Source organism: Balearica regulorum, chromosome 8, assembly GCF_011004875.1.
Source record: "Balearica regulorum gibbericeps isolate bBalReg1 chromosome 8, bBalReg1.pri, whole genome shotgun sequence".
NCBI lineage: Eukaryota > Metazoa > Chordata > Aves > Gruiformes > Gruidae > Balearica > Balearica regulorum.
Window position 1 is genome coordinate 3,567,329 of NC_046191.1, and position 16,649 is coordinate 3,583,977.

The following is a 16,649-nucleotide window of genomic DNA, read 5'->3' on the forward strand; positions in this document are numbered from 1 at the left end:
AGCTGAACTGCAGCGTGGCCGCCCACCAGCTCCCTGCGAAGGGACGTGAGACCTGGCTCAAATGAAGGGACAAAAGGAAGGCCAAAAATTTTGCAAAATAATTTGTGTTAGCTAAAAGAAGTTAAAGCCTGAAGAAGTGCTCGCAGGGAGGAGCGGTGCAGGGTGGACGCTGGGGTGCAGGATCTGGGTCAGGTTTGCCGGTGAGCAGTCGTTCATCAGAGACACACATTTTGGTCTCAGCGATGGCAGTGCCCTCACCCAGCTCTTCTTCCAAACAGTTGTAAAAGTTAGTCTGGACCTAAGTTAAACTGCCGAGGAGGGTTAGGGGGATCCGCCTTCGGGGGCAGCTAGGAGCGGGGCAGTTTGGCCACGGTGCTGCAAAGACCCTCCGCGTGGCTGTGGTGCAAGCGAGCAGGTATCTCCTGCAGTACCTGCTGAAGAGCCCCAGTGTCATTTAATGATAATATGAATTATTGTGATATATGTACTATGCGATAATAATACGCAATCTTATGCTATACGTGCAACGATACCATTCGTTATTACTGTTACATGTAACAGTCCGAATGAGCAGGGCGGTGGGCAAGGGGTGCTCAGCCTTTCCCTGTGCGGTTGCAGGGAGGTCAGACCGCCCTGATGCTGGGCGTCAGCCACGAGCGGGACGACATGGTGCGAGCCCTCCTCTCCTGCCAGGCCGATGTCAACCTGCAGGACGAGGAGGGGACGACGGCCCTGATGGTGGCCTGCCGGCAGGGCAACGCCGACATCGTCAGGCTCCTCTTGGCCCAGCCCGGCTGCCAGGTCGCGCTGACGGACAAGGTGAGGCGCCGGCGTCGCGCGCGGTCCTGCGCGCAACTTCACGTGCGCCGGGCGGGGAAAGCTCATGCGGGGTCATGCGTTAGAGGCAGCAGTCCCTGAGTGGTGGGTTTTAAGTGAAGAAGGACATAACATAAGCTCAACATGGCCCAGCAGCGTGCGCTTGCAGCCCAGAAAGCCACGTGTGTCCTGGGCTGCGTGTCCAGCAGTGTGACCAGCAGGTTGAGGGAGGGGAGTCTGCCCCTCTGCTCCCCTCTGGTGAGACCCCCCTGCAGTGCTGCGTCCAGCTCGGGGGTCCCCAGGACAGGAAGGACATGGAGCTGTTGGAGCGAGTCCAGAGGAGGCCGCGGAGATGATCCGAGGGCTGGAGCACCTCTGCTATGGAGCCAGGCTGAGAGAGTTGGGCTTGTTCAGCCTGGAGAAGAGAAGGCTGCGGGGAGACCTTAGAGCCCCTTCCAGTCCCTGCAGGGGCTCCAGGAAAGCTGGAGAGGGGCTGGTGACAAGGGCAGGGAGTGACAGGCCAAGGGGAATGGCCTGAAGCTGCAGGAGGGGAGATGGAGATGGGATGGGAGGCAGAAATCCTTCCCTGTGAGGGTGCTGAGGCCCTGGCACAGGGTGCCCCGAGAAGCTGTGGCTGCCCCTGGCTCCCTGGCAGTGTTGAAGGGTAGGTTGGATGGGGCTTTGGGCAACCTGGGCTAGTGGAGGGTGTCCCTGCCCATGGCAGGGGTGGCACTGGGTGGGCGGTGGGCTGTGAGGTCCCTTCCAACCCAAACCAGTCTGGGATTCTATAAGTACAATTTTGGTCTGCTTCCTAACCAGAGGACCACTTTTAGGAGAGTAGCCCTGGTTTCGGTGCTTGCTGCGCAGTGGATGGGGTGGCTGCAGCAGCATCCTGCATCGCAGCTGTAGCCTGGGCAGGAGCACCAACCTGGTGTAAACCTAAAGAAAAAGATGAATTCCTGGACCTGTGGAATCAGCAGAGCTTCGGCTCCAAGAAATTAACAGCAATTAACTCTCCCCTGAGAACGGATGCCTCTGGAAGGGGGGGCACGGGACAAGGCTGGGAGCAGCACGGCCGATTGATGGACACCTCCCACGTGGGCTCATGACGACGGGCCACGTGGCTGTGTTTATAGTTACGCAACTATTTTCTAATTAATTGAACCACAACTTGCCGTAGTCCCACGTGACTAAGACACGTGGGACTGCACCGGGACCAAGGGAAAGTACAGCCAGGATGTGTTTTGCGCGGTTGAGGTTAAGCCCCAAAACACCGTGGGGAGGTTCATGGGATGGTGACTCATTTTAAACGAGGGACGAGCTGCAGGGAAGGAGGTTTTGGGGGTCAATAGCCGGGTGCAAAGCTGCCCAGGCCAACTGCTCGCTGGAGAGCGGAGGAGAACTCCTCGCGGGCAGGTTGACAGCAGCCTCCCTTGGCGGTGGTGGGGCCAAGAAGCGGAGGCGGTTGAGGATGGAGCTGGGCTCATTACGGGGGAGGCCGGGGCGCGATGCAGGGCTTCGGGCGGTAACGTCTTCGCCTGCTCGCTCCCCGCAGGGCGGTAACTCGGCCCTGTCGCTGGCCCAGCGCGCTGCCCACGGGGACATCGCAGCGCTCCTGCGAGCCCACGCCGAGCAGAGCCCGTCCCTCTCTGCGTGACCGAGCGGGGAGAAGACACCAGGACGGGGAGCGGGGAACAAACAGCTCCTTCTTGTAACCGCGTGCCTCGGCAGCCAGAGCCACTATCGTGGCTTTCCATACACAGCGGGGGATGAACCCCGTCAGCTATCTGCGTACGTTCCCCGTGTCTAATTCTCCTCGTTAAGCCTGCTTACAGCCCCCTAATCCATGCACATAGCCACAAATGACTCCACGCTCTCCTATACGCTCCTCCTGGTATAGATTTGGCAGGTGTGACTGAAACGAAGGAGAAAAGCACATTAGAAAAGCAATACTTAGTCTTTTGTAACCTTAGATTACCGTTGTCCTTTTAATCGACTAAACTGTATCTCATTTAACTTGTAAGTTTGTGTCCTAATATTTATTATTAGCTCTTCTGTACGTAGTGGCAGGCAGTGATTATTCAGTATATGTAACAACAAACACAAGCTGGATGGATTATGTAAAGTATAAAATCCTATTTATATTTGCTTATGCGGGTCTGATGTAAGAATTAAAAATTAATGCTCTAGAAAAATATTTGAGTATACCAGACCCAAACACACAGACATTGTTTTGCCTGTATTTGGAATTACCATATGGCTCTTATTTTTTCTAATTAAGTTTGAGCTAACGGGGCAGCATAGCCCATTGACATGCACCGTGCATCAGCACACGCGATGCTCAGGCGCAGCAGGGCGGATCAGGTTATCCCAAGCACGGCACGAGAGGATCACAACAGATTCCCATCCCGGGATGCGTTAATGTTGTCCAAGATGTTTTATGGAGCGACTCTGCTGACAGATGTCTTTTGTGCAAACATCTGCTCTCCGCTTTCCCTCGTGCTCAACTTTCAGATGCCCAAACTATTCCCGTGTAAAGCCGTGCCGTGATTTAGCTGCCGGAGTCGGCCAGCGCCGGGGCCTCCCGCACCACGGGGTCTGTCCAGCATCACCTCAAATCATACATATGGCAGGGTTTTTCCCTGAAATCCCTGCACTGCTGACAAAGAGGGAGGAAAGGCTCAGGCCCCACTTTTCCAAACATCTTTATACCATCATTAAGTTGCTACGTACTGGGAAACGCTGTTTCATGAGGCAGTGCTGCATCAGGACCTGATGGATGCTCTCCATAGGCTGTGGTGGACCTGGATGCCATCACCAGTCGAGGGGGTGAGTAGGACAGCATCAGAAACCCAGATCTACTTGCCATCACTAAAAGCAAATCTCCCTAGTTAGCTAATGACTTTTTTTTTTTTTTGGTTTTTTTTTTTTTTTGTTATTAAGCAGAAGTTAATCCTGGACTGGTTTGGTTTCTTGTAAGTCAGTTCACATCACGATGAAGTCTCTCTTGAGCTCCTTTTTCCCTTCCCTCGTATTGCAGAGCCGCTGCCGAGAGCCCCTCTGCTCCCTGTGGAACACCTGATGCCTGGCAGCGAGGGGAGGACGAGCCCCTGCCCTCTGGTCGCCACTGAAATCTGCCCCTTTTCCTTTGCTTTCGTCACGTTTTCGGTCACAAGCATTTACCGTCTCAAATGTCTATCCACCTTTTTTTTTTTTTTTTTTAACTCTAGCCCAAAATGCAGTTACCTCCTTTTACGTATAAATAAACTCGAGTTAAACCTTTCCGTGCGGCGGCTCCTGTGCCTGTCCCCATGGCCGCGGTGCTCTCCCGGCGCGAGGCAGCAGGGCTGCTCTGATGGACAGACCGACCCCTGAAAGCAACCGGGTGGAGAGGGGGAGCCCGTGGTGCTGCACGTACGTACACATCATTAAATCCGTGGGTTCTGAGGTGTTTCTTCAGACCAGTGACCCCCCTCCCAGGAGGTCCTACGGCCCCGGATCACCACACAGATGTGATGGGGTGGGGTGGGGGTGGGGTGTTTTTTTTGCAGGAATCACCCCAGTTTGTGTTTCTGGGTGCTGAGCACTAGATGCTGAGCACCCACTGCGTCACCCCGGGCCCCAGCTGCAACCAAAAGAGCCGTAACGCCACTTGGTGACCGTTTTCACCCAGTTTTCTTCCCCGGCAGCTCTGGTGCCGCGCTTCTGGAGAGGAATTTCACTCTGACTCTCGCCGCTTCCCAGAGGGAGGTGAACTTTCCGGCTTCAACGTAATAAAAACGGGAGGTTGTCAGCTAAGGATCAGGCTGGCTTTGGGAAGCATCGGCCTCCTCCTGCCTGCGAGATCCCTCAGGATACGGAGCCCACCATAGTGCAGTTCAGGGACAGGGCACGTTATTTTGGGGACGTGCTGCAGCTCTGCGGCGAGGAAGGGCGGGCTTTGCTGCCTTCCCCTGCCTCCCTCCGCATCCCCCTTCTCCCTTGCGCAGCCCAGGCTGGTTAACTACGTCCCCAGAATGTTTATTTTCATTCCTTTGCCTCGTATTTCCTCTTTTCCCCTCAAACCATCTCTCCAGGGAGGAGCAACTCCCACGGGGTGACCCCCCCCACCCCCCGGTGCGGCCTCTCCTCTCTCGTGGACCCTGAGGGACCGTGGCCGGTTCGACGCTGCCCGCAGCATCTCCCAGTGCCCAGCATCCCGCTGTCGAAGCACCAGATCACACAAAACCAACAGAAAAATAATCTGCAGGCTCTCAGTGCCACGAAGCACCCGAGAGCCAGCCTTAATTTATACATTTTGATCTCACAGCAGAGATCAAACTAAATATAGGCGAGCAATAATACATCCCCAGTGCGAGCTCTATACAATACAAATGGAGACAATTAAGTCACAGCAAGGAAAGAAATTAATCTAACGATCTTTATGGGGTTACCATCTAGGAGCTGATTAGCTACGAAGGGAAAGAATGACGACAAACTCGGCTGAACGTGATTTTTCCACTCTCCTTATGGCCATTTCTAGCGTGTCCCTTTCTTTCGCTGCAAGGAGGGGAGCAGGGACTCCGACGGCCTCATCTGAAGCACCTCCATGGTCACGGGGAGCCACGTCGCTCTGCGTGGCCCTCAGCGTCTGTACTGGGACTGAAACCAAGGTGACCGCCAGGGATTCTCTGGTTTTCCCCTCCAATTTACTGATCACCTTCAGAGAAAGCCCTCCTCTGCCCGGACGTTGTCCCCCAACCCTCCCGCACGTGAGTCTGTCGGATGTCCCCAGGGATGCCGGGACTGCTGGTGGCAGAGCGGGGATGGGAAAGGGGGGACGGTGGTGCCAAAGGGGAGATGCCAGAGGAACAACAGCCAGCTCCACCCAAGGTCCATCCTGGGGAGAGGGGGACCCTGGATGCCTGGAAACATTCAAGGTCAGGTTGGACAGGGCTCTGAGCAACCTGGTGTAGCTGAAGATGTCCCTGCTCATCGCGGGGGTTGAACCACACGACCTCTAAAGTTCCCGTCCAACCCAAACCATGCTACGATTCCATGCCCCATGCCTGGAGACTTCATCCACGGCCAGCAGGCTCCAGCAACACTGATTTTGAAGCAACCGTACAAAAACACGGCGCGTGGCCGTGCAGGGGCCGTACTGGGGCACAGACCCCCGGGGGAGCGGAGCCCCCGGCCCCCCGGGGCTGTGCCTGTCCCTGCAGGGCATCGCTTTGCCCCCAGCCGTGCTCTGGCCAACCTCGCCGGCGCTGGACCCAGCCAGAGCCACGTGAGAGCCTCTCACCGCAGCCAGCTGCCTCCCCGCGCGGTTTGGGGTTGGGACCCACAGCAGCTACAACGCACAAGAGAAACAGCTGGCAACCCCCCCCCCCCCCAAATTGTTCCTCCCATCGCTTGCGAGCTGCCAAGGCACAGGAATGATGCCTCTCCGGGGGCACCGGGGTTGGAAGGCAATATCCAGAAATATTTTTTTTGGGGGGGGACACACATGGAGACATGGCCATGCTGTGCTGCCCCGGAGCAGGAGAGCCCCCACGGCCGCCCCCGTGCCGTCCTGACATCAGCCGTAAGATATGCGAGGAACGAAAACGCTCGGGCCGTGGCGAAATGTGCCGTCCCTGTGATCCGGCAGGCCCGGACAAAAGGCTGCCTTGTGCTCAGCGCCTGCGTCTGGGCGGGGGTGAAAACATCATGGGGCTCGTGCGAGGGGTGGTGGGCCCCCGGCCGGGAAAAGAAACGGCAGAGCAGGCTCCGTCCCTGCTGCAGGACGCAGATGGTTCCTCGGCATCGGCTTGAGACCGTATGAAGCAGAAAAGGGGATGAAATAATTACAGCGATTTGCTAACGATGTCCAGGCGAATGTTGTAGTTAGCGTTTGTTAAAGGTAAACTCATTTCTCGCCCTGTAAATACCACGTACCCTCAGCCCACGGCGCAGGGGAGGAACCTGCTCCCTCCGGCGGGGCTGGGAGCCCCGGGGGGACGTGGGCATGGGGAGAGCAGGGCAAGAAATGTCCATCGGCCTCTGACGTGGGGCCGCGGCCACGTTCAAAGCACAGGGAGAGAGCAGACCACCCCACACAGAGCCCCGTACGACTGGTGAGCACAACCTCCGTGGTTAATTAAATTAGCGGGCCATTCCCGGGCGGTGGGGACGTGCCTTGGCTCAGCTCCTTAGACATCTGCGGGCAGCTCCTGCCCGCTGCCTCCCCACGTGGGGTGAGGGCTGGGTGCTGGGACGAGCCTCCGGAGGCTGAACGCTGGGAGAGAAGCAAAGCCAATGACCGACAGCTTTCTCAGGTCCGAGTTGAAGCACGGGGTACAAAACACAATAAATTCTGCTTTCTCTTTCCTCCCCCGGTCTCGCCCGTGCAGGTGGCAGAGAAAATCAGCACCTCTCGGTTTATCACCCAGAAACCGCCCCATCAGCGGCTCTGATGGTGTCAGCTCAGTGACTAGCAGCAGAATTTAATATTCTCAGAAGAGACGGACATCTCGGCAGCAAAGGCAGATTTATTCGCTGCAGGGGAATGAGCTGCTGCGGGGGCAGCGTCGGGCACACCAACACCATCTCCGCTTCGGGGTCTGCGGGGCCGAGCTGGCCCCAGGCACCCCGTCCTGTCCCCAGGGCTTGGTGTGGAGGGGCCACCCAGCCCTGCTTTGGCCGGGGAGGGGGGTGGTTATCAGCAGGGGCGAGATGGGCCCGGATTTCATTTCCCGGAAATCTCCCGGCGTGGTACCCTTTTTGCAGGGGAGAAAGCCAGCTCAGGGGTTTGGGAGTTTGTCTTTCCCCCTTGGGGCTGAGCGGATGGAGCATCCTCAGATCGTCCCTGGGGCCAGCCCCTCCGGCAGGGCCACCAGGCCCGCTCTGAAGGAAGCAGAAATACAATATTTTGTCAATTGCTCCATCTAGTGCCATTTCAGCAGAAAAAGCAGCTGGAGCACACCACTTGGAGCCGGTGCAGCCGCCGCGGCTGGGACCCGCGCAGCTTTTCCTGGGTGGTGGCTGCAGCCGTTTGGTGAGGATGTGCCAGGTCCCCGTCCTGGTCCGGCACTGGTGACATCCATCAGCCGATGGCAGCCGCGTGCAAGGGGCTCGGGAAGGCTCTGCCTCCCCCATACGCTGCCAGCTGGGATGAAAAGGAGGGTAATAAAAGTACCAAGTGATTTCTTAATAGGTGAAAATACTCACAGGGAATATTATGTTTTCAAGGGCAGCCGTTTCCATGTAAGGGTTTATAGTCTCATTTTAAGAAAGATGAGAGAAATACGATAAATGAAGCAAAGGCTCTAGGTCGGCAAGGTAAGAGCGGGTTTCAGAAGTCTGGCAGGGGGGCTCCAGCCACCGAGGAGGTGAGGACCAGCTGCCAACAAATCACCGAAACCCTGGGGTCACCCAAAGACCCAGCACCACGCACCCCCAGCACGTGCGACCTGCGCGGTGGGATTGAAGAACACGCGGCCAGCACCAGCTCACGCTTTACCCTGCGCAGGGTAACACCACCACAGACAGCAACCGTCCCCCTTTGCTGCCCCGCTCCCCGATTTAACTAACAGCAATACTATAAAATGCTTGCCCACATAATAATAATTGGTCCAGTTTTAGCTGCTTCCCCCAGTGCAGGTTTTGGGGAGCATCAGGAGTCCTGCACCAAGTCCGGCTTCTCTGCCAGGAGCAGCAACACCCCAGCCAAGAAATAAACCTGTCCCCGACGGGCACGATCCCCCCGCGCTTTCCACTGGCTAAAGGTGTTTTCCAGGGAGCAGCGGCAGACACCGGGCCACTATTATCCTCGAGTAGAAATCCTGCAGAGAAACCGGGGCGGGAACTGCTGGGAACGCCAGCACGGGGGTCACCCGTAACCGGGGCTGCTTCAAGCCCGAGCACAGCTTGGAGCAAACAACATCGCTGCTGAGAAGTGATTTTTGGCACGTCCGTGCTGCAAAACACCATCTCCCATTGCACAAATCCTCCCCGTCTCATAACGGCGAGCACTAACGAAGGCTTCTGCTGAGCAGCGTCGCTGCCGGGGGATGCGTGAGCCCCCCAAACCCCGTGACGGGGCGTCCGCAGTGAGATTTGTGCTGAGTTTGCATTTTAGGAGCACCGCGGCACACAAGCGTCTAGAATGCCCTTTTTTTTCCTTGAATGGAAACAAGTCTGTAAAAAAGCGCACATGGCAGAGAGGGGAAAGGCGGGAAGGAGAGCGTTTTGCTGTTTAGGGGAATTTATTTGCAGCTCCTTTTCTGCTGCGCAGATAAACCAGAACCTGCAGCAAACAAGCTCCCAGAGCGCCAGGAGAAACCCGTCTTCTACACTTACGTGTATTTTCAACAGACGTCGCATCATACCTGCACATCAAAGTGTTAAAAAAGGAGGGGGGAAAGCTAAGAAAGGGCTTTATGAGACAGAAGAGGCTGTTCCCATTCAAAGCGCAAACAAGCAACCCTCCCAAAAAGTACATTTTCTGCAGGAAAAATGAGACCTTCGAGGACCTCCTCTCTTTTTTTGGGTTACCTCCTCCTTGTGGCAGCTCGCCGGTGAGTTTGTAAAAGCGACGGCAGCGTCGCGCCATTTCTGGAGAGAAAACCTGTTTCCTGGGACTGACGGAAAGGAAAAGCCGAGCTCAGCAGGTCTGCATCCTGCCCAGGGCATCCCAGATGGGAAGCGCAGCAGAATAACCCCATGTCAATGCGGGTTTAATTGGTACAATTACTTTGATTAGGATGTGATTTTTAATTTTAACCGACCAGTTACAGAGGCTCAGGACCTATAACAGGGGCTGCACTATCTGGAATAAAGAGGTTTTTTTATGCTGCCACTGTGAATTTTCCTTTTTGTGCAGGAATGGAGAATAAATTCAACAATTCAACACCCACCCCGCCCCAGACTTGCTCAAGCAGCAGAGACCTCGGAGCCCCCCGGACAAGGCTGGAGGCAAAGTCAAGGTGATCCTCGCTCCTTTTCTGTTTGGGATGCCGCAGAACACAGATCTCCGATTTGTCGCCATCCTAAAAGGCCCAGCTATCGCTGGATTGCGTGCGTTAGAGAACAAAATGTCCATCGCTGCTAAGAGGAAAAACAATGACCGTGACAGTGTTTAACCAGAATGTAAATACAGCTAAATTATAGATGTAGAAGTGTGAAACCGTGGAGAAAGATGATAATGGAATTATATATCAATGCTCGGCACAACTGTAAAAACTAATGTTTTATACATGTGTAACATTAAATTAATTCATTCCAGTTCTTTCAGGTGAAGGTACATTAACTGCTCCATCTCGACATAATCATATTACCTCAATAGCCTCTCTCTATGTCATACTTCCAGGGTGGTAATTGCCATTTGATTAATTACCGGGAATTTAGAGGCATTTTGATGCTTCCTGATGCAGCAGCGCAGTGCAAGAGCCCCCCCATCCCTCCCGGCTGACCCGCTGCCTGACCAGCCCACCCTCCACGGTGGCTGGACCCGGCGGGCGGTTCTGAAGCTCAGTGCCCGGCAGCGGGGGTCGTGCCCGGGCAGACTTTGTCCCCTGTCGTCCCCACGGCGGGGACAACATGCCTCACAGCACCTCAGTCCCAGCCTGTGGAAGAAACATTGGCGTAACTGGCCCTTTTCCTTGCAGAGTTAGCCAAGAAATGCAAACAGCCCCTGGTGATGCCAAGGGTGTCCTTGATGGTGTCACTGCAAACTGCAGGTTATTCCAGGTCTCCGCAGGTGACAAAGCTGATGGGGGGACAGTGAACAGCACATGGCCCCTCAAAAAGAAAAGGCTCTGACAGCTGAGTCCCCAAACCGAGCCAGGAGAACCCTTCCCACCGGTACATAGGCGTGAAACGGTGGCGGGTGGCGCCTCTGAAGGGTTGCAAGATGCCTACAGCACAGATGCTCCTCCTGCAAGCACGCTTCGTGTTGACTTTGATTACTCCTGGTACAACACTGGTCGCTCGGTGCCCTTCATCTTCATCCCTTTCTTCCTCTCCCCCGGCTTTGCTGCCTGTACCCCAGATCCTTGGTTTCTCAACAGAGCTGCTTTTGTTGGTGTTCCCCTGATTAAAAACTACTGACCAGGCCAGGGCCATCTAGGCGGGCGGCTGCAGCTTTTTGGCAGAGGACAGACGTGCAGGGGATGGCTCCCGTGACTGTCGCGCTCGGCAGCAATCCTGCTACCTGGATGCAGAGTCTCGGCCGGCTGTCGCCACAGTCGGCTGTCGCCGCAGCCTTCCATCACCCCTACAGCAACCACCGCTCCTGCTCCCCGAGAGGGGCAACCGTCAGCCCTACTTGGAACAGCAAACAGACATCTCATGGAATAGATTTTAACAGTGATTTAAATTAAAAAAAAAAAATTAAAAAAATGCACAACTACTTATGTAACTGAGCTTTATTTAGAATCTTTGAAGTCATAAAATGTCTCATTTTACTGATATACGTAAACATACAATCAGGAGGTTTAATTGCTTTTTCCCTTGCACAGAAATAAAGTTTTAAACAAACCAGAACACCTCAACCCAGACAAGCGTAATGCAAATTTAATTATCTAACTTGGTCCTGTACATACAGCACACGCTTCTCCGCATGGTCACTGGTTTATCAATTAGTTGCAATATAATTTTTGGCAGTAATACATTCAACACACAAAGTGCAAATTACAAGAAGCAGAAAATGTTCTCTCTCATTCTGAGCAATGAGAAGTGCAAAATATCTCAGCCCATAAATTCTATTCTTTATGTATATGAACAGTATGTGCATAATAGGCTAATAAATAGCCGCGTAAAACTTCATAGATTAAATGTGGCAACACCTTAAAGTAGGAACGCAATGGCTATAATAAAAACAGAATCAGACAGAGGAATTGTTACATTTTGTCCATAAATTCCATCCACGATTTCTGAGGGTACCTCTTCACATTTCACCTACCTGCCTTTAACTTCTGCATACCTTGGATACTTTTGCAACCAAAGGCAGTTTGTTAAAAATTCTCCAATTCGCTCCATCTGGACGTATTTCTGTGCGTCTGCAATCAAGGTTCCACTAACACTTCACTTGGCAAATCAAACGGTACAGCGGGAATCCACTGAAAACGTGAAGTCTCTTCCAGGCACTACGAACGGAACACCCACTAATGGTTCCAGCAGGCTAAACGCACTTTGTGATTACCTGAAGTTAAAGAAAACTTTGCAATGAAATAAGGAGAACCGTTTCGGTGAGAGCGAGTCACGGCTGGCTTCTTTCAGCGAGGTCACCTCGCTGCTGTACCTGCTCTTTTATGTCAACCGGGGGAACACCCGCTCCAGCTACACCACACTGAACAACAGCACCTCTACCACAAACCTTGTCCTACTCGGTTGTTGTACTACAGATTGTGAATCTTCTTTCCATTTAAGGCCAGGGATTTTTCACATAAAATGAGCGGCCAATTTTGACCCCCACCCCCTTTAATTTCTCCCAGCTACATCATCATTATAAATTATACCAAATAGTCCAAATCAGACTAGGCTGCTTCCTCTAAAACCCGACTGCTCCTCTGGATAGGAAGATTAAACCACGATGACTCGCATTGCCGTTAATCTGCCTGCCAAATTCATTTGCTAAATCGCTACGGCCGTGGTCACATAATCACTGCAGGAACGGCTGCGACACGTAACGAAGTTGCTAACTTTTGGCTTAACATTCCTGCATCCCACCTCCACCACGCAGAGCGGGACAGGCCTTGGGAACGCTCCTCGAGGGCTTCAGCACACACTCGCCTGGCTTAGCTTAAACCAAAAAAATAGACGGTTGCTTCAACTGAGCCGTCTGACTTGCCGGAGGAGGCTGAGGAACCCCCTTCTGCGTGCTCTGCCCTGGGGAGGACATCATCTTAAACTGCCGCAGCAGTCTTCTGCAGCGATCATCTCACCGCTGCCTGGTATTATTCGGTGTTATCCAAAATGGAACTCCAGCATCCCCCAGAGAGAAGCATCCTCTGTGATCCGTGAAAGCCTCTTCCTGCAGTATCTGATCCTGGGGAGAGCCTTGGAAACGTAAAACGGTTTCCTGGCTTGGATTAACTTCATCCAGCCTTAAAGACGGCGTGCAGAGGGACTGCTCGCCATCATTACTAGAATTACAGGATCACATTGCTGAAGCAAACTTTGTCTTCGTTAAAGTTTCAGGATGAACAATTATGCTGCAACTTGGCACAACAACAACTGCCTTTGTATGCAACATGCCTGGCGTATATCAGCACATTTCTTCTTCTTTAAAAATATAATTAGAATAGAATGAGATAGGTTGTTGTTGTTCATGCTGCCTAAATATCTGAAAAGGCTCAAACATTTTAAAAGCCTAAAAAAAAAAAAAAAAAATCAATTTCCCTCTCCCCTAGTTTATTTTTCATGCTAAAGGCTGCAAATTGACACATCACAGTAATTACCTCTGACTAACTTCCATAGACCTACCCAAAGAGATAAACATGAGAAGTTCACATTTGACTAGCAGACTTACTGTGCCGAGCACAAATAATTTCCCAGAGGAGAATTTGATATTTCATCATTTGGAACAGTGGTAATTTAATTACATTGCTAATGTTTTCTGGCATACTTGAAAGGACAATTAGCATAAGTAAATCATGAGTGAGATGACAAGTCACTCTGCATTTATTTCTGCTCATCAGATGAGATCAGTTGATGATCTAAATTCTCTTTTGTGTGTGAACTGATTGCAGGTTCAGCAGTTGTAACCAGGGTTCAGACTAGTGGGGATAAACTGATGTATTAAGTAAAATGGATATTGTTCTTTGAAGTTTCTTAATTAAACTTGTCCAGAGAAACCTCAAAAGCCACCAGGAGTAGGGGAGGGTGGGGAGAAGGGCTGATAAATGGGGACGGCTAAACGAAGCTCGAGATGCACGCTACCCTTCCCGGCAATGGGGTGAATACTGATTCGTTTTTGCCAGGGTTTGCTTTACAACCTGCTCAGGGCCGAGCAGTATTATTATAGCTCTACTGATGTTCTAAAATAATTGTATTTATCTCCGCAAGCGAAACGACATTCATGATAACACTGTTAATGTTACAGTTCCTTTCTGGCGCTTCAGAATAGCTACAGCTTGCTCGTGAGTGACACCGTCCAAAGCTTCCCCATTAACCGCTAAAATCTGATCGCCTCGCTTCAGTCTGCCGTCGTCCGCAGCTGCTCCCTGCAAACGGCAAAGGGATTCGTTAGCGGCTGGTAGCACGGAGCCCTCCCGTCTCTCCTAATGCTGATGGATGAAATGAGGAGGGATGCAGCACTGGAAAATCCCACCGTCACTGGGTGGGGAAATGGGGAACGACAGGGCTGAAGTCTCCCGGAGTGCTTCGACCATTGCCCGTCGCTCAGCCCCGCTTACCCAAACCCGTGAGGGCTGGGGCAGTGGGGGTGGGCCACACACCCCTGGGAAGAGAAGCGGCTCATCCCTGAAAAAACTGCAGTGTAAAGACTGGTTCTGGCTTTTAGGATTACGGAGAGGTTTGTTAAAGAAGCATTTAAACGTACTCTGCACCCAGTGCTGAGAAATGGGTTAAAATTCGGGAGGGAGAGGGACGCAGAGTTCACACAGCAGAACAGCCTGGGCACTGCCCCAAGCCCTGGATGGAGCTGGGCCCCACTGAAGGTCCCGAGAAGCTTCCACAGAGCTTTAGAAATGGCTGTTCTCCTCCAGAGGCCTCAGTGCAGCTCTTTTGTCTAAATGCTCAGCCCTGCCCTGCCCAGAGGTGTGCTCACGGTGTCCATTTCTCCTCCGTGGCCCCACCAGTGACTGCAGCATATTCCAGCTTCAATTTAGGGTTTCTCAGCCGTGCTTACATCTAGAAACTTGTAAATCTACGCATCAGTTTAAAGATACAATATCTTCCCATGTTAATAATTGAAAATTGTAAAAAGACCAGATATTTGTGGTCTAACCCCTGGAATTGCAGAAGCAGAGGAGACACGACTTCTACTCTACCTTCAGATGAAGTTTTCTTAATTATGTCATCTACCCTGCCAGAAGCGCTGACACGAGTGACAGCAAGTAGGCACAGGACAAAAAACTGTGTGTGACTGACTTCAAGGTTACTTTACATAAAATATTCCTAATTCCCACTGTTTTTCTTCCCCCCATTTCCAGAATTCCCTTTGCGTGGCCATGCCGAGCACATTGCCAGCGGGAGGATGGGTGCACCACGTTTCTTCCTCGGCCTCGGTGGAGAACGGAGAGGCATGAGAGAGAAGCTGGAAGCAAGGGAGAACAACTACAGCCAGGACCGATGTGTAAGCCAATTCATCATCAAGCCACAAGGTATGGAGTTTTCATCTTTTGGGATTTTTTCTGATTGAGGTGACTTTTTTCTCACAGGAGCTTATTGCTGGTTTTGCTGCTGAAGCTCAGTGACAAAGATACAGCACCTCTGCAACTGTCTCCTGTACAGTGGGAAAAGCGATGCCTCCATACCTCTTGGAGAGCTCTTTGAGATTTACAGATATAAAACTGCCTTATAAATATTTTAATGTATAAAAACAAGTTTCCCAAGTACACAGAGCAATTTTGCTGAGATAAAGCATCTTGTTTCAGCCATCAGTAATATGAAATATAAACTGAGAAGCCAGCTTAGGTCCACTTACTCACATCAGTGTACTTAGTACATTTTGCTTTCTACTACATAATAGATTATCCAAAGCAAAGCTTGGGTTTATTTTTAAAGATAATACAGAAAAAGGGAGAAAACAAAACAAAACCAAAAGATACCTTGGCAAATATAGTCTTGACATATATAGGCAGGTCTCCATGGGGACTTCCATACCCCCCTACAATACTAAATCCCAGTCCATCAGAGCCTTTCTCCAAAGTAATAATCTTAGGATGAGGTGCTCTGAAAACACAACAAATATCACTTAGAATAGCAATGTCTGTCTCTGGGGAATTTATGCAGAAGGAAGACTTACAGAGATATTTGTCTATCAAGAAGTTTTTCATACAGTCACAAACCACGACTCTTGCCCTTGCACTGAAACACACTCCTGCGCAGCCCGGAGTTCAAACGCTGTTCTGTGTACTTCAGCTCCTCACTTTGAAAATACTTGTTTTTAATAAGAACTCAACAAGAGCACTTATCTCTGATGCAGAAGCGAGACTCCCCTCATCTGCACTCGCTGCACGTACGGAAAGGAGAGTTTGCTTTCTTACCGGCCAAGCTGTCGTCTGTAGTCTGCTTAAGTGGCAACTGCAACAATTTCCTTACAGCATAATTTTATTTTATGACTTCAGAGGAACGAGTCTAATAGACAGGGTGCAGCCAGGAACACTTGTGTTTATAGTCTCAGCTTTAATGCAGACTCTTTGGACTGTTTTCTTTTTTTTTTTTTCCCTACATCCCTGTGCCTCGTTACCCCAGAGGCTGACTCCCGAGAGCCCCTCGCTGCCTGCATCACTTAGACCCTGAACTGCTCTTCAGGGGCTTTTACTGTCTACGTCGAGCAGAGGAAGATTTTTGGTGGAATTTAGACCACTCATAGCTATGTATCCATCTCAAATTTGAAAAAGTCATTCTACATATTTAGAAAGAATTATTGAGGACAAAAAGCTGTTTGGCATCTTCCACCTATGTAAAGGTGCAGCCTATGATGACTAATATCTCACCATTTATTTAGGACAGAACAAATGCATACGCCTACCTAATTCTGCTTCATATTTTCCACATCCAAATTTCCTTACTATTTTAATATGAAAAGAGAATACAAATCCTTTTGTGAAGTAAGCAATTCTCCTTTGAGAGCAGCAATAAAAACAGTATCTCACATTGTAAAACTAGAGAATGCAGCATAA

The 16,649-nt window shown here is 51.6% G+C and overlaps 2 protein-coding genes across 11 annotated transcripts in view; one reads left to right on the top strand and one right to left on the bottom strand.

Moving 5' to 3' along the window:
• Positions 1–16,649, top strand: part of KANK4 (KN motif and ankyrin repeat domains 4) — a 146,427-nt gene that overhangs the window by 21,098 nt on the left and 108,680 nt on the right. The window contains exons 9-10 of one of the 2 annotated variants that reach the window (XR_012836478.1): positions 619–819; positions 2,372–2,727. Coding sequence is in view for 1 of the 2 variants with exons in the window: in XM_075759217.1 (XP_075615332.1) it covers positions 619–819; positions 2,372–2,473 (303 nt within the window). In the remaining variant the exon portion in view is untranslated. Of the gene's footprint in view, positions 1–618; positions 820–2,371; positions 4,100–16,649 lie in introns of those variants that run through there. The other variant, XM_075759217.1, reaches the window with a different exon arrangement.
• PATJ (PATJ crumbs cell polarity complex component) overlaps positions 11,190–16,649 on the bottom strand; it is a 155,527-nt gene continuing 150,067 nt past the window's right edge. For 6 of the 9 annotated variants that reach the window (XM_075759208.1, XM_075759207.1, XM_075759214.1 and 3 more), the window contains exons 44-45: positions 15,573–15,696; positions 11,190–14,003 (exon numbers count right to left, since the gene is read on the bottom strand). In XM_075759208.1, coding sequence (XP_075615323.1) covers positions 13,857–14,003; positions 15,573–15,696 — 271 coding nt within the window. In that variant the 3' untranslated portion in view covers positions 11,190–13,856. The remainder of the gene's footprint in view (positions 14,004–15,572; positions 15,697–16,649) is intronic. The other 3 variants (XM_075759212.1, XM_075759211.1, XM_075759215.1) reach the window with 2 other exon arrangements.